This window comes from Paroedura picta, chromosome 7, assembly GCF_049243985.1.
Source record: "Paroedura picta isolate Pp20150507F chromosome 7, Ppicta_v3.0, whole genome shotgun sequence".
Classification (NCBI taxonomy): domain Eukaryota; kingdom Metazoa; phylum Chordata; class Lepidosauria; order Squamata; family Gekkonidae; genus Paroedura; species Paroedura picta.
In genome coordinates, this window is record NC_135375.1 from 32,829,114 (window position 1) to 32,853,532 (window position 24,419).

The 24,419-nt window shown below is 38.9% G+C and overlaps 1 protein-coding gene across 3 annotated transcripts in view; it reads left to right on the top strand.

Moving 5' to 3' along the window:
- The window catches only part of AP3B1 (adaptor related protein complex 3 subunit beta 1), a 184,065-nt gene that overhangs the window by 57,034 nt on the left and 102,612 nt on the right, over window positions 1-24,419 (top strand). For all 3 annotated transcript variants that reach the window (XM_077347332.1, XM_077347333.1, XM_077347331.1), the window contains exons 8-14: window positions 6,288-6,446; window positions 8,380-8,477; window positions 10,321-10,375; window positions 10,463-10,534; window positions 11,858-11,920; window positions 14,578-14,710; window positions 16,727-16,836. In XM_077347332.1, the coding sequence (XP_077203447.1) occupies window positions 6,288-6,446; window positions 8,380-8,477; window positions 10,321-10,375; window positions 10,463-10,534; window positions 11,858-11,920; window positions 14,578-14,710; window positions 16,727-16,836 (690 nt within the window). The remainder of the gene's footprint in view (window positions 1-6,287; window positions 6,447-8,379; window positions 8,478-10,320; window positions 10,376-10,462; window positions 10,535-11,857; window positions 11,921-14,577; window positions 14,711-16,726; window positions 16,837-24,419) is intronic.

The following is a 24,419-nucleotide window of genomic DNA, read 5'->3' on the forward strand; positions in this document are numbered from 1 at the left end:
TACACAGATTGGGCCCAGTGTATCTGAAGGATCGCCTTTCTGCCTTATGCTTCACTGCCTCCAGCTACCTGGTGATCCCTGGCCCCAAATAAGTTTGTTTGACCTCAACCAGGGCCAGAGCTTTTTCCATCCTGGCCCCCACCTGGTGGAATGAGCTCCCAGAGGAGATCAGGGCCCTAACAGAATGAACAGTTCTGCAGGGCCTGCAAAAGGGAGCTCCTCTGCTTTAGTTGAGACTGACCTGAACCAATCACTTCCCATTGGCCCCCCCAAGCCTTCCTCCTGTGGAAACCACTACTGATTTGTCCAACCCACAGGGTATTCGATAGTTGATTTAATGTTCTCTCTACTGTTCTGCTGTATTGTCTGCTGTTTCCACTGTATTATTATTATTACTATTACTGAGTCATCTGTAGTGTTTCCTGTTTTATGTAAACCACCATGAGCCTTTGTGGAAGGCAGGATACAAATATATAATAAATAAATCTAATGAAAATTTCTTAATTGTGGTTTTAAGATTTGGAGTGTGCCATTGGTTTGAACACTTTGCTAGGGTAGATGTATAGAGATGTATTGTAACTCCATATTCAATGATGCAGATGGAGGAGATATGCAATTCTGTGGCCTGCTCCCACTTGCTTAACCATGATAAAGAGATTGGCAGTGTTACGTCTGCACAGGGCCAGAAAGTTCAGATTCCAAATTGGTTTCTTGCTAATTTAATTGCTAAAATAGCAGAAGGGAAACCTTTTTGATATTGGGTCTCCATGCTTTTTTCAATAGGTTCTTAAATAAACACATAACAAGACTTCTTGTGTAGTAGAACAGATTTTTAATTTAGTTTATTTGCATGATTATAGATCAGTATTTAGACTCTTTATATGTAAATGTATGATTTGAGGAACAATTAAGTGTTGACAAAATATATTGCAGTCATATCAATTGCAGTGCATTTTCCATAATTTTTCTAACTGACATCTTTGATAAATAGTGGTTGCCAAGTCAAAACCGATTATACAGTGCACTAGGAATTCATGGTGCTGTCAGGGAGAAGACCGATTGACTTTAAATTTACATATTAATGAGAAGATTTGTTAAGGGGGTGCTTGACTATAGAAAATAACAGCATATTTATAGGGCACAACATTTTATAAATAAAGCTGATGCAGGAAAATGGAAATTAAACCTTTCAGATTAATACATTCAAGAATGTTAAAATGCGTATTTGCATTTTTATTTTCTAAATTTACCTTCTTTTCCAAGCAGCAGTGTTTTTTTTTCCACCCAAGTTAAATGTGCTGTTCTCTGGAGATTAGTAATTTAACTTCTGAATTATTTTGTGTGTCTCAACAGGTAGAGACATACCAATAAAGGGATGAGGTTGGGGAAACAGCAGCTGCTTTCAGTGTATTTGTTAATTCTTATACGAGTCTAATTATGTTCATTCTTATGAAAGAATGAAGAGTCATATTCATATTCCAAGAAAAATGAATTCTTGAACGCATTCGATCTCTTCACCATCATTTGTTATTGTGACATATCTGTTTTTTTGCAGTGGTCATTATTTTTGTCTTTTCCATGTTTAAGAAAAGGCCAAATTTCTTCCTTCCTTGACCTTTGTAATCAGCTGTTCTAGGCCTTCCTTAGTTTCTTATAGGAGGGTAGTGTCATCAGCATGTAGAAGAATATTTATATTCTTTCCTCCAATCTTAATTTCAATGTTTGATTCTTTGAGTTTAATCTCTCTCATAATGATCTCAGCATACAAATTACACAGGAAGGGGGAAAGAATACAACCGTGGCACACTCTCTATTTTGAACCAGTCAGTGTCACCAAATGGTGCACGTACAATGGATTCTTGTTTTGTGTAGTTTGACTTCATCAGTTTAATCAAATGCACTAGCACCCCCAAATCTTGGAGGACTTACTACAATTTGTTGTGATCCACAGAATCAAAAGCTTTCTTGTGGCCCATAAAGTATGTAGACATCCTTCTGATATTCCCGTAACTTTTCCAAGATCTAGCACAGGTTTGCTGTGTGCCACGCCCCCATTGAAAGTCAGCTTGAACATCTGGCAATCCTCTTTCAATGGTTGTTGCTATGCATTGTTATATGATTTTAAGCAGGATTGTACTAACATGAGAAGTGAGGGCTATTGTATGGTAATTGGAAGAGTTTTTTGAGTCACTCATTTTTTAGTAGTGGGATGAACACAGATCATTTCCACTTCTCTGGCAAGTAATTAGTTTCTCAGATTTTCTGGCACAAAGCTGTAATGGTTTTGATTGGTACACATCTCAGCAGTTTCACTGGTATGATGTCAATGCCTGGGCCCTTGGTGTTTGGCAATTGACTTAAGGCTCGTTTAACTTCCTGAAGAATGGCAGGTTCAAGTTCAGTGTCCGTTTTTCATTTTGAAGAGAGTGAACTTCCGTACTGCATGCGTACAGTTCTTATGTGTATTCCGCCACCTATTCTTGATGCTGTCTTTGTCAGTCAGTTCCTTCCCTTGTTTATCTTTGATAATGCTTTTTTTTAGCAGCAAATGGCATTTGAAACCTCTTTCCTTGTGTGAAAGTTTTTCCTGTGTGCCCCTTTTTGTAATCTTCTGTTTGCATTTCTGATTCCAGTAAGCTTCACCGTTTATTCTTGCTGCCTTTTGAAAAATTGCATTTAATTTTCTTGCTTCTTCCCTTTTGCCTTCAGCTTTTGCTGCTTTTCCACATTCAGCTATCCTTATAGTTTCAGTTGAGAGCCATTTTGATATTTTTTCTGGCTTCTTGTGCGTACATTTCAACAAAGTTCTGCTGTTTCAACAAAAGTTGATTGAAATTCTTGCCATAGTTCATCAGGCATCTTCTTTGTTGCGTCCAATAGTTAAAATCGATTTTTCATCTCCATAGCATATGTGAGCGGAATTTTATTTACATCGAACTTCCTTAACCCTGATGTTCACTTGATGTTGTAGAATTTTGTTTTGATTTTAGCCAATAAAATCTGTGTATTCCCCCCCCCCAAATGACGTCCTAATCCTCTTAGTGGCCTGTCCTAACCCCTTTTTCTCTAGAAGAGAAACAGTCAGTAATCCCTTTATCTTTTTGAGATAAGCTATATGGAACCAGAGACATTTAATCTAATGTCATCGTGACCCAGGATTCAGTTTAAAAACTCTTCTGCCCCCTTTTTGATTTGAAGCATCGTCTGATTCTTTTTTGGGACAAGTGGAGGCTGTTTCTTTGTACAGGTCCTACATGTTCCAAAAAGTATCTGAGTGCCTAACAAAATTAAACCCTTCCTCCCTACACCACCATCTCAACTACACATTGAAATGCCCAAATTTTTCTTTAGGATCACACAACTACATTTCCCCCATCATTCATGCCAACATGTAGCATAACCACCAGCTTCTCCCCAGCACTATCTACGAGCTATCTAATCGACACATAACATCTGCTACCTTCGAACCTGGCAGGCAAGTCACCTTGCAGTCAATACATGGGTCTGCAACCTATCTGTCTACACGCTTAAGGGTCCAATCACCAACTACCAAGAGTTCCCCCCTCCAACAAGGAATGAATCTTTGGTATGTAAGGATAGGGTCCCTTCTGAGGGAACATGTTCTCTCTTCAGTGCCATGTTTCCACTTGACTGTCCTGCTCTCTGATAAAGGTGTGGCTGCTATTCTTGGAATGAGACACAAGACCCTGAGAGTCTTATTCACATGCCTAACTGACTCTGTTTCACCAGGTCAGCTGCCATGCCCTCTAGTGTGCACTCATTCCCTAAGAACAGGAGCTCCTTGCCCAGAGTGCACATCCATTACTTCTGTCCAACTGGCAGATAGTCATACTGCCATACGCTGGATAGGCACCAATTACCTTTATAATTGCTGTTTAAAAAATCCACTTAAAAACCCCTATTTATGTAGACCAGTTTGTAGAAAGTATGCCTTACTCTTTTAGGTACACAGAGAGACCCTGGTTTCTTTACCCTGCTACTGAACTCACCCCACTGCTAATCTTTCCAGTTTATTCCTTTGTTTCAGGCACTGAGACCTTCAGCATTGGAGCAAGGCCTGCTCATAGAAGCCTTAATAAATAGTTTAGACCAGTGGTCCTCAACCACCGGGCCGCGGCTCCCCCCCCCCCCCGCCCCCTCCACAGTGAGAAACTTCCCAGGCCGCAAGCAAATCGGCCGCCAAAGCGCCCGATTAGCTTGGGGCCCAGCAAGCTTCTTTTTGCCGGGGGGGGGGGAGAGGGAAGTGCGGCCGCTGGCGCAAACGCGCAGGTGCAGCAGGTCCGCACATGTGCGTTTGCGCCATGCACAGCCACAAACGCGCAGGTGCAGCAGTTTCGTGCATGCGTGAAAGTGCCACACATGTGCGTTTGCGGCCACACATGGTGCAGACGCACATGCGCGGACCTGCCACGCATATGCGTTTGCGCATGCGTGGCCGCTGGATCGCCCCCCCCCCACTGGTCCGCAGCCTAAAAAAGGTTGCGGACCACTGGTTTAGACCAAACCTCCACAGCCTACTGGGAACTAAATAATAAGAAGAACTTTACTTTCATAGCCTGCCCTCCCCGATTGGTTGAATGAGTCAGTCTCTGGTTTATTAACTACAGGTATTGCTGAAGGCAAGCTGCCCAGAAAAAATCTCCTCTACTTCACAGGCTGTGTTTTACTTCAAATGCTAATTTAATTTCATATGTTAATTTAGCTCTCTAGGTTTGGATTAAAGGGGACCCTAACTGAATATTTTGGTATGCTTGCTTTTGAATCATGCCTGTACTACCATTTTAGATCATTCAGTATCACTCTTATTTCTCATATTATAAACAAATTTGTGTATATCTGTGATATATCGTATGTATTTTGTTGCGTTTCCCCCTCTGCGTATTAAAACTGAAAACTTCACAGTATATAACTTTCTCCCTTTCTGAGCACCAAAATAAATTCTGCTCACTTATTACATAAGTGAGGTGGTGGCTGAGTTTAGTTGGGATGAAAATCTTCAGAATCTTATAAGTACCTGAAGAGGCTTCAGAGTCCTATGATTTGAGGCTCATGACTAGGTAACACACTTGAGCTTTCTTCCCCCCGAAACCTGAAGCATTACAAGGAGGTTTGGGGGAGGGGTTAAGCAATAGTTACCCAATAAATGGTTAATGGTTTAAATCAGGGGTAGTCAAACTGCGGCCCTCCACATGTCCATGAACTACAATTCTCATGATCCCCTGCCAGCGAATATATTGTAGTCCATGGACATCTGGAGGGCCGCAGTTTGACTAACCCTGTTTAATAATGTTACTACAATAAACAGGATTATTTTTGGAGTACTATATTGCATGTTATAATGAAATTACACTGCCCTATGCTGTCAACTGCCTTAAGATGCAAGGGAGGGTGGTATAAAAATGTGATAGATTGATTGATTTCCCCATCATTGGGAATGAACAGATTCATCTGCCATTGCAGAGTCTGAAATTAAAAATTTGAATTTAGTCTGAAGAATCAGATGTATACTGTCAATAGTTTTTCCTAATTTTTTTGTTCTGAGACTGAGTATTAAGATCATCTTGAAGGATAATTGAAAGAGTAGACTTGTTAGTGGGAGTAGGCTTTGTAGTGTAGATACCACACTGATCTGTAAAGTTTTACACTGATTTAACTGTTGTGACTAGTTGAGTTTTGAGTTTAGAATCATAGAATCATAGAGTTGGAAGGGGCCATACAGGCCATCTAGTCCAACCCCCTGCTCAACGCAGGATCAGCCCTAAGCATCCTAAAGCATCCAAGAAAAGTGTGTATCCAACCTTTGCTTGAAGACTGCCAGCGAGGGGGAGCTCACCACCTCCTTAGGCAGCCTATTCCACTGCTGAACTACTCTGACTGAAAAAATTTTTCCTGATATCTAGCCTATATTGTTGTACCATTACTGCGTGTCCTGAGTTTGATTTATTGTACTACTATTGTATGAGCACACTGACACACTCGTTAGGTTTTTTGCTTTGCCAGCTGAATTAGAGGCCAAAGCAGCCAGTCAATCTTATATTTAGTCTCTAAGAAAGAAATAGATGGTTGTCTTTGGATTGTCAAGAACCGTTTGAAAAATCTGACCCACAATTTGAATTTAAAATATATTAGAAGAAATTCAGAAGATGGTATAACTTAAGTAGGTTTGAGTCCAGTAGCCCCATAGAATTTGTTATGACCTGAAAAGAAAAAAGCAAGTGTCATGTATATGTGTGGATTTCCCCCACTTTATTGTTTCTTCCTTACAGGGTGGTGTTCATGAAGAATATAGTGAAAAGAACTTCTATGAATCCGATGATGAGCAGCACAAGAAAAATCAGAAAGTGAACAATTCCTATTCCATGGACCCGGACCATAGATTACTGATTCGAAATACAAAGCCTTTACTGCAAAGCCGAAATGCTGCTGTATGATAAATATCCTCCGTAACACCTTTTAAAAATATATTTTGTGCAAGTTTAGCTATTGAACTGAATATAACTAATTTTATTATTTGAAAAGAATAGGTATCTAAGTTAGCATCCTCAGTACCCAGTTGTTCTTAAGGTGAAATTTCACCATTTGTCTAAATGTAGTTATTTTTCCTTGGGAGCCCATTTAAATGCTAAATTTTCTTAACATACACATGTTGTTGTTAGGAGTGAAGTCATGTCCGACCCATCGCGACCCCATGGACAATGATCCTCCAGGCCTTCCTTCCTCTACCATTCCCCGGAGTCCATTTAAGTTTGCACCTACTGCTTCAGTGACTCCATCCAGCCACCTCATTCTCTGTCGTCCCCTTCTTCTTTTGCCCTCGATCGCTCCCAGCATTAGGCTCTTCTCCAGGGAGTCCTTCCTTCTCATGAGGTGGCCAAAGTATTTGAGTTTCATCTTCAGGATCTGGCCTTCTAAGGAGCAGGCAGGGCTGATCTCCTCTAGGACTGACCGGTTTGTTCACCTTGCAAACATACACATACCTTAATATAATTCACTTACAGTAGTGTTTTTCTCTATGGTGGCAGAGAAAATGATATAGATTTTCAGAAAATGAACAATAGGAAAACTTTCTGGAAAACTTTCGAAAAGATTATCTAGAGCTATAACTACAGCATGATCTAATTTAATAAATTTTATTTTGTATTCATAAACAAATTTTAAAAGTCTATATATTTGATAATGAAAAAAATCAAATGTTGATTACATAGATAGTCAAATTAAAAACTTTCTATAGAAAACTATTTTAATTGGAATAATAAAAAATGTAACACTACAGCATATATGTCCCACATATTTTTTTAAAGGAAAAACCAATAGCCCTGTAAACTGTTGACATTAATTTTAGCATACCTAAAGAGCTCTGCCATGGGCATGAGTGTTCACCTATCAGAATGATTCCTGTATTCCTTCCATCTTGTGAAAGGAGACATAAATAAGAGTTTTAGCTTTGGTTTTGATGTGATCTGCACGACTGAACAGGCTAATTCATAGTTTGATTTTTAAATTTTGGTTATTACACCTGATAATTATACTATTTTAACTGGATTACCCTATCTGCAGTTTGGGTCTCACACACATCCTTGAGAGTAAAATGTTAATTATAACTTTGAAGCTGCCAACCTTGCAAATATTGAATCAGCAATGACATCCATTTATTGTTTTAATTTTTATGAAGCAATGAATCTCAAAATGAAAAATGATTTTGTAGAAAAATTAAGTAGCGGGAAACTTTCTGCCTCATGTCACAAGATTAGAGAAATATATAGTAGTTTTATATAGAGAAATATATAGAATACTCTTTTTAGGCTTGAAAATGAATCCCCTTGATTTTAGGAATGAGTAAATGCCATTGTCTGTTCATCCACAGAGCATTTCTCTGGAGAGGTGGCATATACATTTTCTAAATCAACATATACATTTTTAGATACTACTATATTGATTACCTGAAACTCCATTTGATTGCTATTTTTTATAGTGAGTGTTTTCCCCATCTTTGTAATGAATAAGCTTCTTAACATCGTGGGTAATTTTTCCTGATGTATTCTATCTGTATTACTTTTGTCTTTGTCTAAGCTTTCTTTCACTGCCTTAGAATTAAATAATGCTGAATTTTTACAAATTGAGTTAAACCTTTATAAAAGAAATTTATAAACATGGCCCTGTTGATTTAGGTTCTGGTCTATATTTTGGTGGGCAGAATTTGAACTTAACCTTTTATGATTTTTCTTATCTGGGAAAAAACTATCCACATTTATTTTACATGCCTTTGCTTGCTTCAAGGGCTGTGACATGAAGGTCAATATTTGAAGGTATGGCATTCTCACTATCAGCAGTGAAAGTGAATTACTTATTTTTTTCCAGGTGGTGATGGCAGTTGCTCAACTTTATTGGCACGTGGCGCCCATATCTGAGGCTGGTATTGTTGCTAAATCATTAGTACGTTTACTTCGCAGTAACAGGTAAATTAGGTGTGACACCAGTTAACAAATCCCTCCCAATAGTAGATGTTATACTATTATGAAATGTTAAATGTGCCCAGCTGTCTTCAGAAGGATGCAAACTTAAAAATGACAAAGCAGGATTGACTTCCATTTCACAAGCAATTGGATATTTGCACATAAATCAATGCAATCCATATTTATTTGAGAAGTATTAATAGAATTTTAGTGAGCTCAGTTTTATGAACTTTAGTGAAAATGTGAAGTACTTCACTCTTTTCAGTTGGTCTGAATATTTATTATATAGTAAATGTAATTTTCTTACAAAAATAGGTGGTCAGAGGCTTGCTGGGATCTAGCATGCAGGAGAAGTTAGACCATTCCATCGGTCTCGGTGTATATTGTGCTCAGCAGTTTGCAGATAAAATCTCTCACATTGCTCTGATTCGGACTATATTAGCAATAACAGGGTTAGATGGTGTCAGGGTGCAAACTTATCCAATTGTTTGGGATCCTTTTCAATTTATTGATTTTGAGGTTTTGTACAGGATCCTTGGAAGTTTGAACCAATCACCTTCTTGTATGACCTTCTGGTATGATCCTGTTTACTTAAAGGGTCTGGCTGACTGGGTTTGATAGTTAAAGCCCCTTTGAGACAGGGTGGTGGTGGTATGTGATCACCACAGATTTGAAACAGGCTGCTATGTATCCACTTCTAAAGAAATGTAACCCAGGAGATCTCAGTAATTACCAAACAATCTCAACTGTATAATTCTTGAGCAAGGTAACTGAATGATTGGTGGTTGGCCAACTTCAAGCTTTCCTGGATGAAGCAAGATGTTTATTTATTTTATTTATTTTCTTAGATTTTATATAGCCCTCCCATATGGCCCAGGGCGGTTTACATGGGAAATTGTGGGATATATAGAATGTTATACATTAATAACAGTAACAACAGTATATCAATAACAATTCCAACAGTATATACAAGTTTAACAGGTTACCATAATTAACTCATTGAACAATTTCAATAGAACAAGTTTAACAGACTATGGGAGGTCAGAAACGTTCAAGTTATGGAAGGTGTGATTTGAGGGGGACCGCTGGATATTTATAGGTTGAATTAACCTCAGTTGAATGCCTGGTGGAGGATATCCCTTTTGCAAGGCCTGCGGAATTCTAGGAGTTCGGGCAGGGCCCTGATCTCTTTAGGGAGCTCTTTCCGTCAGGTAGGAGCCAGGACCGAGAAGGCTCTGGTCCTTGTTAAGGTCCGACATGCTTCTCTAGGGCCAGGGATCCGCAGCCAGGTGGAGGTGGTAGAGAGTAAGGCTCTTTGATGCATATAGACAGGGAGGCGGTCTCTCAGGCACAGTGTTGTATTTGTGAGGATCCTGGCCGCGGCATTCTGAACCAATTGTAGTTTCCGGATCAAGGATAAGAGTAGGCCTGCATAGAGCGAGTTGCAGAAATCCAGTCTAGAGGTGACCATTGCATGGATCACTGTGGTTAGGTATTCTGGGGCCAAGTAGGGTGCTAGTAGCTTGGTTTGCCGTATGTGGTAGAAGGCCTGCCACATTACTTTCATGACCTGATAACGTGCATGTGCGGAGCTGTCACTCTCCCTCCACCCCGGCAAGAGGTCCCCAGCCTTAAAAAGGTTGGGGGCCGCTGCTCTAACCTACCTCTTGTTCTCATTTGTGACATCGTGCATAAAACAAAATCTAAGCTTAAATCCTGTTATTAGTTTCCAGGCTTGTAAGCGCAAGCATAATCATTACCTTTGATATCCAATGCTTTTTGCTGTAAATTATATTAATAGAGTGGTGAGAGATGTATATTAATTATCTGTTGTTGACTTCTATAGGGAGGTGCAGTATATTGTTCTCCAGAATATAGCAACAATGTCAATCCAACGCAAGGTTTGGTTTCCTGAATATACAAATTCAATTTTTTTACTTTTTTAAGCTTCAATGTAACTACTAACTTCATTTATTTTACTTTTGTAGGGCATGTTTGAACCTTACTTGAAGAGTTTCTATGTTAGGTCAACTGATCCAACTATGATCAAGACTTTAAAGGTATGTTTAATACAATATGTTCATATATGCTAATAATGTAAATACTCTCATTCCTCCAGACATACTGTTTTTCCTATTATTAAAGCAAAAATGGACAAAATAGACTGCTCATCTGTTACCTGAAGCCATGGTGCTGACTGAATGCTATACTATGCTGTTTTAAATGAAAAATCTTACTGTAAGCTATAAAAACTTGTCAAAAATTATAATTTACTTAGCTTTCCTAATGTAAAAAAAACAAAAAAGTAGATGCCTGTAGGTGATTTATAACCTGCACAATTGTAAGATTTAGGTTGCATCCAGACATTAATAACAAGTCAACATACTTGTAGTTATATGCTCCATTCTTTATTCTCCTCTTGTCCAGTGCTGAAATTACAAACCAGAAATAAACTGCAATTTGTATTTATTTAATTAATTTCATTCTCTGCCATTCCTGGTCAGCTGGCTTGAGTCAATTTGCTTCAATAAACTACATCAGCTTAAAATGACCCCACCAAACCCCACCTTTCCTGGCACTCTATAGATTGTGCACGCCTCCCACACCCCAATGGAGGGGTATTCAGATGAGGAGGAATAAAGATAGGGCAAGCATTTAAAGGGTGTGGCCAGTGCACTGAACAGCTGATGATGATGGGTGCCCCACCTGGTCCCTTTAAAACCCTTCCCAGCTGGGCTGGCAGCACGCCTGTCATCAGCTATTTGGTGGGCGCTCTCCTCTTGAAAAGCGCTCTCTGCTGCCTAGAAAAGAGGGAACAGAAGCAAGCACACAAAAAGGCCCAAAACTTTTCAGATTTAACCGAATCCAAAAAGGTGAAAGGATATTTGTGCTTTTTTGATTCAGCTGATTCCAAAACTATGTTGTTGTTTTTGCACTTGCCTAATTATATTTTACTTTCATTTGCCCACTTTTCCAGCATGTTCAGATCTTGTTTCTCTATAACTTCTGGGGTGTTCGCTTCTCCTCCCTATTTGGTATATCTGCAAATTTAATCAGTAGTCCTTCCACCCCCTCATCCAGATTCGGGTATGGGAGGGTGGTATAAAAATCTAAGAAAATAAAGAAATAAAGTGTTTGACCCAGTACTGAGCCTTGTGGCACCACACTGCCTGCCTACCTCCAGTCTGATGAAATGCAGTATTATAAAGTACAAGAGAGATAATGTATTTTGAAATACTGGAAAATTTTGTTGTAACATATAACAAATGCTTTATGATAGGCCATCATGATGCTTTATATTGCTGGATTTTATTTGTTAAGTTTTCAAGTGACACTTTCAAAGTACAGAAATGTTTTCTACCAACATTGTTTTTCATCTTTAGCTTGAAATCTTGACCAGCTTGGCAAATGAAGCCAACATATCTACTCTTCTCAGAGAATTTCAGGTTTGTACATGACTTGTATTATTTCATGAATCTTTGTAATCTGATAAATGTGTAAATTCAGATGAAGTAGCATAGAAAGGATTTTTTAATAAAGGATTTTGAAAGCGCAGTTTACAGAATAATACTTAGATAATCAAGAAATTTCTGCTGACCAGATTTCTGTCTGCCAAGTTTAAGTTTCATGCTTCTCCTCTCCTTGGCAAAATGCTCCAGAAGTGTTTCTCCTGAGGGCACAAGTGACATCCAGGAACAATGTGAAACTTTTTTTTGAAGCCACCCACAGGAGGGAGGAATCGGCGAAAATAACCCCAACTCTCTCTGCAGAAATCCTGTGATGGATCCAATTTTTTTGAAAATTTAGTTGATGCTGCTATAAAGAGTAGCAGTTGACAAATTGTGTCATGTTAAAAAGGTCATTCATAATCAGATGCTGCTGCTGGCAGTCTTTAAGCAGCAGCTGCTCAGATATTTGTCATGGATACTTTCGGCCAGTGGTTCCCAACCTTTGGGAGTCGAACGACCCTTTCAAAGGGGTTGCGGCAGGGCAAGCAGCTTGGCTGGGGGGGGGGCATCCACACAACAGCCTTGTGGGGTAGATCGAGAGAGCATTCGTCTGTCTGGAGCAGCAGAAAAGAGCGAGATTGGCATGGTGGGACAAGAGGCAGAACTGAACTAATAAACCCTGGGAAAAACCCAATTGATATACAATCATGAACAATGGATCTTCATGCCATTTGTCAGTTTTGGTTTAATTTCTGTGAAAGAACACTTGCATAATTTTATGGTTGGGTGTCACCACAACATGAGGAACTGTATTAAAAAGTCACGGCATTAGGAAGGTTGAGAACCACTGCTTTAGGCTGATCCTGCATTGAGCAGAGGCTTGAAATAGATGGCCTGTATAGCCCCTTCCCACTCTATAATTCTTTAAATTCCTATAAATTTTACAAATTAAATGAGCCAAAGTGCCTCTGAAAATAATGGGGTATTCCTCTACACTCATAGTACCTGCTCACTGTGGGTCACCAAAATTAACAGAGATGGATTCCCTCCTGGATATATAGTGATATGGCAGCATAACAAATTTTGAGTCTGATGACATCTTTAAGACCAACGAAGCTTTATTCAAGGTATAACCTTTTGTGTGCATGCACACTTCTTTGGTAAAACTAATGCCTATAGTCATTTCTTTTTTATTGGAGTAGAATAAAGCCAAACAAATGTTAAAACAGCAAGTATTCGCTTTGATTTGATTTTATATATCATGACATGTTTGTTGTTGTTGTTGTTTTCTACTTACCAATGGCTTTTAAATTTATTTATTTATTTATATTTATATACTGCCCTCCCCGAAGGCTCAGGGCGGTTTACAGGGAACAGGAAACAGATACAGATAACATGGGGTAACACATGTGACAACAGCAATAAGTACAACAACAATAATCGCAACATGATAATAGCAATAATAAGATGATAGAACTGCAAAGGAGCCTCAGCTCAACTCTTACTGGGACCCAGTGGGTTAGGCAGATTAGTGGCAGTTGTAGTAGGAGGGGGGGTCTGGGGCCCAATTGGAAGCGATAGTTTGGGTTGACCTCAACCAAATGCCTGGTGGAGGAGCTTCCTTTTGCAGGCCCTGTATTGCTTGGGTTCCGTCAAGGCCGTGATCTCCTCTGGAAGCTCGTTCTACCAGGTGCAGGCCAGAATGGAGAAAGCTCTGGCACTGGTTGAGGTCAAGCGGGCTTCCTTGGGGCCAGCGACCATGAGGAGGTTGGAGGTAGTAGAGTGCAAGGCTCTTTGAGGGGTGTAGGCAGAGAGGCGATCCCTCAGGTATACTGGGCCCAGACCGTATATGGCCTTAAAGGTGATAACCAAAACCTTAAGCCTGATCCGGAATTCAACCGGAATTCCATTACATAATACAATTTTACACTAAGAATGCCATTTACCTGTTTGAGGTTTCATGCCATACCAACTGCAGTTTGCAGTGGTTGATTTCTCCATATCCCTGTGTCCAATTGTCTTTGTATTTGTGGTATGGAGGTTATTGAGAACCTTATATTCATTATATTCTGGACTGTCCTCTGTACAATGACCCAAGAACTAATTACATCAAGAAATGTTTGCCCACTGCTTGGGGCATAGTTAAATCTGAGTATTTAATCCTGTTGTTAACAGATACCAATCCACGTTTTTCCAACAGAGTTGCCCTATTTGCTCTTGCCGCTAAGAAGATTAGGTCTAACTACGTAAACTAATTGTGTTGTCCTAAAATTGTTAACTCTGACTCTGTATTTATTAGTCAATTTTAGTCTTGTGATTTTAGAATCTAATATTTATTTCATCTTATGTTTTGTATACTCTGTAGAGTTGACAGTATTGTGGCTAATACAATAAAACTTATCTATCTTTATTACTGGCGTAGAATAATGCCAAACAAAAATGTTAAAATGGCGAGTATTGGCTTTGATTTGATTTAATTTATCATGACAAGTTTGCTTGTTGTTTGTTTCTTCTTACCAATTGCTTTTAAATTTCTTTACATGATACAACTTCCATCAGAACTGATGATGACTTCCAGAGAGCTGAATGGCTCTGTCAGTCTTTTAAGCTGATTATACCAATGTGTTGAAAATTTAAATCCCTATTTTCTTCAGACCTATGTGAAGAGCCAAGATAAACAGTTTGCTGCAGCTACAATCCAGGCAATAGGTAGATGTGCAACGAACATCTCAGAAGTGACTGACACATGCCTTAACGGCCTGGTGTGTTTGCTGTCTAATAGAGATGGTAAGTTAATTGTCTTATTTTGGAGGGTGACTGATGGCTTGTATTGTCCGGCAGTATCGCTAAACAGATTTAAAAGGAATATATTAAATTATTTCTCTTCAGTGTAGTCTGGAAATATAGTGGCATTATAATGTAGCTTTTAAAAATGAGTTTTCTAGTCTCTTATTATTGGTCTCTTGTTGTGACTGTCTTTCAGTATGTAGTTGATACTGGGAATTTAAATTGTTTGTAAGTAAATAATTAAAACATGTATAATATTGCCTCATAGTGAACACACTGAGCTTGTGTTCCTTAGTTGCATTAAAGTAATTGTACTGCAGAGGGTGCTACAAGCAGGGAAATGTGTGATTTTTTGATATGTGCAAGTGGTTAAATTTTTTAAAAGCATATCAGACAGTTTTGGGTAACCAGTAAACCCGTGCTTGTTTCATAATTTATGTCCCTCTATTTGGATATACAAATAGAAAAATATAAATGGCTACAGACGCTAAGGAGGAGTTATTGGGTATATAAAGTGATTATTATGCAAATCATTCTCAAAAATGTGCAACTTAGGTGGTATTTATAATTTCATCAGTAGAAGTCTTGATGATTATTTATTTGGCCTTCAATAATACTGTGCATGTTAAAATTGTCATCAGTCTATTTGGTTGATATGGCAGGTGGTTGGTCCAAATTAAAAATTGGTTTGGATATTTTGATGTCTACATACAGAAAAAAAGTTTAATCTTGTTAGGTCAAGGTGTGATTATGTGTTTCCCATTTCCTATATAAAATATATACTGGTAAGCTATATGCCCCTAGTGGATTTGGGTGAAAGAGGAAGGGATCCATCCTGAAATCTGGACATAGGATCAGTTACAAAATTATCAGGACACTCAAGGAAGATTTTAGGTTAATGTTTAGAATGCTTGGAATGTTTTAAACCTTTTATACTTTGTACATATTATTTTACTGATGGGAGCCACCCCAAGCCTATTTTTAGGAAGGAGCAGCCAATAAATCTAATAATAATAATGTATTATTATTATTATTATTATTATTATTATTATTATTATTATTATTATTATTATTATTAAGGAATGTTGCGAATATAGTGGTAAAAGTGTGCAGATTTAAAATCCGTGTTAATATTCTTCAGCATTATGCTATAAAGAATGTAGAAAGAAACAAAACTTTCATATTATGTCTTGAGGAGATCTTTCAGGAAGTGCATTCATTCTTCAACCCATCCCACTCAATTAAGTCCTACCATCCAAATGCACATGATACATACTTGTGGTGTCTTCATTGATAAGAAATGCTTTATTATACTGCTTGACATTCTGTGATGGGAGTTGGAGTGTTCTGGCATCTAGGTGTATCTGGAGAAATATTAGATTTGTGCTGCTCTTTGAGCCAAAAAGTATAGTGGAAAAATGATAACATTTGAAAATATCTTTCTGTTTTTCAATGTAATTATCCAATAATACAATTACAGTTTTTACTACCCATAAAGACTTGAGAATCTTTGATATTAGTAACAGGTTATTATTTCATCTGCTTATTAAATGGAAATTTAAAAAAGATTAATGTTAATACTTGCTAAAAGAAGATGAAATAAAATGCTTTTCTTAGTAGTAAGGCTATAGTAAATACAACATTGTACATTTGATTTCGACTTTGACCAAATTTTACCTTTTCTTACTTCATTGGAATCCATTTATGGGTTTCACACTTAATGTGATTTAGTAGCTGTTTTTTTTATGGGCATTTCATTTTGATCATGCTCTAGATTGTGTTACAATGAAATACTTAACTGTATGAGTTTGGCAAACATACCCTAACACCCAGTTTATTAATTGGAATATATGCTTAACTTGAAATGTGTAAACAGTTCTGTTTTTCAGCATAATAGCTATTCTACCTTTAAAAAATATGTTATAGGAAAATTATATCGATCTTACAGTCATTATAGTGCATGAAATTAATTTTATGATTGTTACTTTAAAAATATGCAATTTCCTTCCTTCCCAGAAATAGTGGTTGCTGAAAGTGTTGTTGTCATTAAGAAACTGCTGCAGACACAGCAAGCACACCATGGTGAAATTATTAAACGCATGGCCAAACTCTTGGATAGTATTACTGTGAGTATTTATAGTGTTCCAGTTCTTCCTACCCCAAATTACACTTTTTGGGAAACCTGGTTTTATAAAAGTAATGTTAAATTGTGCAGTGTATGGGCAAGGGCTGTGGGATACGCTGTGACTTAATTTGAGGATACAGAGGGATACAAATATATGTTAAAATGTGAATACAAATTAAGTACTTACTTAATGTACTTACCATACTTTTGGGTCAACAAGTACTTATTTTGTAGTTATTATATGTTAAAGAACTTTAAAATGTTTATGACTGAAGTAAATGAACAAACAATTCCGTCTTTTAGCAGTAGTTAAAATCTGTTTGTATCATGAAGGTGTTGAAACAGTATCGATTTCTAATAGAGCCGCTTACAGAGTGATCTGTAAAATTTTTCTAGATGTCTGTAACTGCTCTGATAAACTAAGGCTTCATGGTTTTATTTATTTATTTTTTGTAGACAAGTTAATGGGCTAAAATGGTATAGGAAAATTGCCTTGAAAAAAAAGAGAGAAAGGTTTGAAAAGTGCACTTAACCACTTGCTCAGGCCATGTAGAATAAAATATCAGCCAATGCTATTTACTGTCCTCCTTTGGCCTTTGAGAATAATGCAAAGTAGAGCTACATAATGAATGTATTATTTCCTGCATTCTTGTAAGTAGTTACAGTACACTGGAAAACACATTGAATGCCTCAATATGCCTGTATATCTTTTAAGCTGTATGTGAATTATTTAGAGTATTATAAAATGAAGGCCCCTAGAATATACACTTGCGATTACATGTTTGATGATCTGGATACAATGAAACTAGTAAATTTTATGTGATATGTTGTCATAATAAAAATCAAAACTCTGGGTTCATCAGTTCTGTTGTCCATTAAAATACTTTACATGGCAGTAGATTTAGGCGTCTGAATGATTGCCTTTCACAAAGCCCTTAACATTTATATTGTAACCAAAATTGCAATCCAGTGGATTTAAAAGGGTATAGGATTGCCCTGGAATTAATGCGAATCAGCTTAAAAAGATTCTTCTATAAGGCAGGATTCTACTACTGCCGTGTTTCCCCAAAAATAAAACACTGTCTTATATTTATTTTTCCTCGAGAAGACACACTATGGCTTATTTTCAGGGGGTGTTTTATTGGTATTTAGAAAAGTCGGTGCCATCAACAAAGGTGTTTGTGTGGGGTGAGAGAGACCCACAGACTGTTGCTGGTCAGTGCTGTGGAGCAGCAGCTTTACTGGTATTTGTGGGGGGGGGTGAGAGAGACTGGGGCGGCCAGTGCCATAGTGCGGAAGGAGTGTGTTGATGCTTGGCATCAAGTTTGGGTGTTGGCTGGTGCCTGTGTCACCTCTCCCCTCCGCGCCGCTGGTCGCCTCGCAACCCTGCCACTGTTTTTCGTTGGTGCTGAGGGAGAGAGACCCACAGTGCTGAGTAAAATGAGAACCACAGCTTTACTTCTGTGGCGTATATTACGCAAACGCTTAGAAATTCCGCTAAGGCTTATTTTATGAGTATGTCTTATTTTCTGGGTATGGCTTATACTGTGCAAATGCTTAGAAATTCTGCTATGGCTTATCTTATCTTATTTATTTATTTGATTGATTGATTTCTATACCGCTCTTCCATAAGGCTCAGGGCAGTTTACATACAACATGGGTTTGGGTATGTTTTATTTTTGAGGAAACAGGGTATATTAGGAGAGATTCATAAATGTGGATTAGTGCAAGTTCATTGTTTGTATCTTCTCTGTAGTCCTGCAGTTGAGGACTGCACCTGAGCAGATGGTAGTTTGAATACTTCTCTACAGTTTGCAATGTCAGGCAAAATAACAAAGTTCAAAAAGTGTATTTCTTTAGGTAGTTATTGAAATCGGAAGTTACCCATATGTTCTTATTTAGAATTATCTCTGGGATCTAGGGGAACTTGAACTGCTCCTGTTCTTAAAAATGGAATGTAGCACTCAATTACTGTTCGTTAGCCCAATTTAAAATAATAGTTTGGGAGTAAAGTCTTAATGCAGTGAAACCTTTGGAACGATAGAAGTAACCCCTTTCTCAGTGTAAAGTAATGACATCAGTCTTAGCACATTTCATTTAGAAAACTTACTCAAGCATTTAAAACTTGTCTAGCATGACAAATGTTTAGTGTATCTTTCCCCTTTCCTTGGATAGATTCCAAAACTGTTTTAAAATGCTGCTGTCACAGTATTGCAAAAATATGCCATAACATTGACTTCAGTTTCCATTTTTATATTGTATGCAGGAATTAGATTAATTTTTGTATCTTCTTGAGAAAACTAGCATAATGCTTTCTTGTGATCTGGTTGTTGTTTTTTTCTTGGGCAGTACCTCTGTTTGCTTTAAACACTGCTTTATGGATGTTTTATCTGTACATCTGGTGATATACAAAAGACATCATAGAATTTCTGTCTATTGCAATGGGATGTCATTATGCTTGGTTCATTATATTTATTGTGTGAAGTGGTTATGTTTCTAGAGGGGAAGCTCAAGTTATTATTGGAAAAATAGCTGAACCTTATGGAGGCCAGGTGCTTTCTGAATACCAAGATGATCAAATTTAGTGAGACTGGAAACAATGTTAACATTTGGGCTTGTGAATCTTGTGAGCTCTATGAAAACAGAATTTTAGATTGTTACTGCTTAAGCCAGAATAGTAGACAATTCTGCTTATCATTGATGTAAGCATGCATTTAATCTCTCTGCATTTAAATGACAGTTTGCTTCTAAAGTATGGTTTAGTTCTATAGTTAGCTCTATATAAGAAATACAGGAAACAGCATCTACTCATCTCTAAGCCTACAGCAGTTTTCATTCCTGTTTTCACAGTGTAGTTCAGCAGCAGAATCGACTGCCTAAGATCCAGCTTGGTATAGTGGTTAGGAGTGTGGACTTCTAATCTGGCAAGCCAGGTTTGATTCCATGCTCCCCCACATGCAACCGGCTGGGTGACCTTGGGATATCCACAGCACTGATAAAGCTGTTCTGACAAAGCAGTAATATCCGGCTATTTCAGCCTCACCCACCTCACACAGTGTCTGTTGTGGGGAGAGAAAAGGGAAGGCGAATGCAAGCCACTTTGAGACTCCTTTGGGTAGAGAAAAGCAGCATATAAGAATCAACTCTTTTTCTTCTTCTAAGGAAATGGTGAGCTCGTCCTCACTGACAAGTCTTCAAGCAGCAGCTGTATAGATATTTACCCTGAATGCTTAGGCTGATCCTGCATTGAGCAAGGGGTTTGACTAGATGGCCTGTATAGTCCCTTCCAACTCTATGATTCTGTGAATTTCTGTGTCAGAACTAAAAAACATGAGTGCCCTGGACATGTGATCAGCTTTTCAGGTTGGCTTCTGCTCCCTTTCACTCCTGTGCTAAAGGAGTTCTGCACTTAAAGAGCACCTCCAATAAGCGAAGTGATTCAGCACAATAGCTATAAAGAAATCTTTGGCCGAGCCACCAGACATGAAAGGAACATTGAGAATTTGGATGGAATTCAGAAATAGTACAAATATCTAGAAATAGTACAAATATCTAGGCAAAAGGATTGGCAAATTCAAGCAACATAATATCAAATGTTCAATATAGTATCCAATACTAGAAAACCTATGCCCCAAAATATTAGGAGTTCTTGCTTTGAGAAGGTTTCTACCCGGTCCCTGAGAAGATGGGGGATTTGGACTGAATGGTCCTTTTTGGTCTCTTCTAGCTCTATATGATTCTGATTGTGAAACGGTGCAATATACTTAGGACGGGTGATAGGAAGATCTCATAAATCGGGATGGGCATCAACTGGGAAATTTGGTTCATGGCATGCCTAGTTTGTGAGTCACAGACTGTTACAAATTTTTAGGTGCCAAATGAATCAGCTTGGCTTGAGATGTAGTAGAATAGCCCACCAGCATGTTACACACACAAAACTCACTGAGAACCTCCAGCTGATTTTCCTATACCTGCCCTCCAATGATTGGATGTACAAGGTTCAAGTTATGGCTCCCCAAAAAAGGTACCTCCAGGAAAATGCTATCTGGGGAAATGACAGGCATAGTTTCAGGAGTTTATACAATGGACCCTGTGCATGCTAGATACATCTGACTCACAGGTTACCTACCCCTGGTGCTTCTCTACACCTCCAAATTATTATTATTATTAGATTAGATGTGTAGGAATGTGTAAGAGTTAGGAATCCAAGTTATGGCTCTCCAAACAAGATGTCCCCCAGGAAAGTACTTTTGGGGTAACTGTCAGGCACAGGGTTAAACATAGAATCATAGAGTTGGAAGGGGCCATACAGGCCATCTAGTCCAACCTCCTGTTCAACGCAGGATCAGCCCAAAGCATATATAGAATGGACCTTCTGCAAGCAGTTCACAACAAATGCACAGGGAACTCCAACCAGCCTTTGAAATGTGATAAATATTTTGGTTGAGTGGAGACTGTCGGGAAATCATTTATGAACTGCTTGAAGGTTCATGGAATGTTCGGGCCAGTTGACCTGCCACGAACTTCAGTTCCTGAACCACAAACTTGCCAAAATTCATCACAAACCTTACTCATCAAGTTACCGATTTGCATGGTTCCAGGCATATGTTCAATTCCTAATGGGAGGGCTGTGGCATACAAGCAACAAATAATCCAGAGTAATCCAAAAGGAAGAAAGCAATAGATATTATGGGTGTCTTCACAGCATTTGGGCCAATGGTGGTCTAACCAGTTACATGGTTTTAGCTTGTAATTCAAAGTAGTCCAGATTGGATCATAAACCATTTGGTAGAAAATGCTGAAGTGCAAAAGAATGTTTTCTTGGCCAGTGCTAGAGCAGCAGGTTTCTTTTGTGGCTGAAGACACACCAATTAATCACCAAGTACATGATTAATGATTAGGTAGTTAGATATTGGACAGGACATTGCTTCTCTCTGGAATGGCTATTTTTTTCAGAGAGTATGACAAGCCCTGCTTATTCTGCTGGCCTCTCTGTTGTAGTAATGGGCCATAATGTCCTTACTGTCCCCCACAAAAACATAAAGAAGAGAAACAAGTCCCGTATCACGATTAAGCAAAGGACAAACCAAATGGCAGCTTGCTGGCAACAGCAGAATTTTGCACTGGAACACTTTTATGATCACAGTAAAGATCTTTAACTAGAAGTGAATCGAGGGATTATTATTTATTAGGTAATTTTTTAATCCGCCCCTGTCAATGCATCTGATTGTTAAAATGTATAATGTATATTATACAGAAGTTAACATTGCTAAAACAATTACAGTATTTTCTGGCATATAAGACTACTTCCCCCCCCCCTGAAAAACATGCCTCCAAGTGGGGGGGGATCGTCCTATACGCCGGGTGCACTTCAGTTGGGATAGACATAGCTACCCATAGTGGCCCATAGTACTGTAATGTAATGTAACAAACTCTATATGTTGAGTGGAAATGTTGGGGGGTCGTCTTATACACCGACAAATACGGTAAGTTAAAAAATTTAATCTATCAGCAGACAATTGGTGATATCCCCATATAGTTCTTCTTGTTGGGGTAGACAAGAGTTAAATTGCAGCCGGGGGGGGGCTATTATTATATATTCTTTATATATTATATATGTTATTTATATGTTCTGGCAGGCCCTATGGAACTGTGTTAGTTCTGTTAGGGCCATTATATTCTCTGGGAGCTCAGGGCAAAAGGCCAGTCAGATCTCTTTTGGGCCGGGAATCACTAGGCAGTTATTTGTTCCAGAGTAGAGGGCCCTCTGCGAAGCTTATACAGATCGGTGGTCCCTTAGCTATGCAGGGCCCACGCTACGTACGACCTTAAAAGTAAGAACCAAAACCTTGAAGCGAACCCGAAACTCTACTGGAAGCCAATACAGCTGACGCAACACCGATCTAAGATGGGCCCTTCACGGTGTCCTGGTGAGGACCCGGGCAGCAGCATTTTGGACCAGTTGTAATTTATGGATTAGGGTCAAAGGTAGACTTGCATGGAGTGAGTTACAGTAATCCAGTTTTGAGTTGACTGTTGCATGGATCATTGTAGCCAGGTGTTCAGGGGCCAGATAGGGCGCTAGTAGTTTGGCCTTGTGAAGATGGGAAAAAGCCTGCCTTGTTCGTCTTGTGACTTGAGCCTCCATCGACTGGGAGGCATCTAAAATCACACCCAAGTTCCAGGCCATCTGTACAATTGTTAACAGCACTCTATCCAGGCAGAATAAGTGCACTTCCTGATCTCTCTCCCTCCTCCCTAGCGACAGGACCTCCATCTTAAAAGGGTTTAACTTCAGGCAACTACCCTTGAACCAATCCACCGCCGCCTCAAAGCACTCAGCCATCAAGTCCAGAGAGGCATCTGGTTGGCCATGCATCAGGAGATAGAGCTGGGTGTCATCCGCATATTGGTGACACTGAAGCCCATAGCTCCGGATCAGTCTGGCAAGCAGGCATGTACAGATGTTCGATATTGTTAGGGAGAGAACCACACCCTGCAGAACTCCACACTGGAGTTGGCAGATGCTTGATTGATTCTCCCCAACTGCAACTCAATTCTGGAAAGAGGAGGTAACCCACTGATGGTCTATCCCCTGTATCCCCACATTGACAAGGTGGTGAGCAATAATCTCATGACCTACCATGTTGCATGCTGCCGTAAGATCTAATAATACAAGCAGTGCTGACTCGCCTTGATCCAACTGGCTCCTGAAATCAGCCATCAGGATGACCAGCGCCATCTCCACCCCATGGTCTGAGCAGAAGCCTGATTGGAATGGGTCAAAGACTGAAGCTTCTTCCAGGTACACCAGCAGATGGTCTGCAGAAATAACCCTACTTATTCTTCTGGACCTCTTAATAGTATTTGAGTTTTAAGACAATTTAATTTTTTTGAACTGCTTGAGATACATGAGAGTTTGAAATACTGCTTGACAGTGGTGGTTCTTCTATTTTTAGTGCTTGAACTGGCAGTAACGCAGTTTTTTTTCCAGAAAATGCACCTTCTTTCTGCAGAATCTGTTAAAGTTACTTACAAAGTAAAATAAAATCCCTAAAATTAAGAAACTGTTTAAAAACCTAGCATGTAAAAACAAAAAATCAGTAATATTAAGAAACTATTAAAACTTATGTGTGTGTGTGTCTAGTGTGTGCTTCGATGAATTATTTTTATTTTATTTAGATCTATATAGATAAATAGAGACAAAGAGACACGTACTCATTTTAAAGTTTGTTTTTGATCTCTGCCTTGGGAATCCTGAACGTAATTTTTAAAGAAATATATAAAAACTCAGCCAGAGCTTAAAACGGTAGTAAACCATTTAGCATCCTAAAATGATTCTTGTAAAAAAAGTATACAAGGTGGAAGTTGATCATAAAAACAGATTGCCACTGTTAGGTAAATGCCTAGGTAAAAAAGAAGGTTCTAGCCTGATGCTTAAGAATTATCTAATATTGTCTTTGAAGTGAATGTTTGATGTTTTAAATCAGTGGTCCCCAAGCTGCGGGCCGCGGCCCGGCGCCGGGCCGCGGCTCCCTCTCCCCGCCCCCCCCACCGCAGTAAAAAACTTCCCAGGCCGCAAGC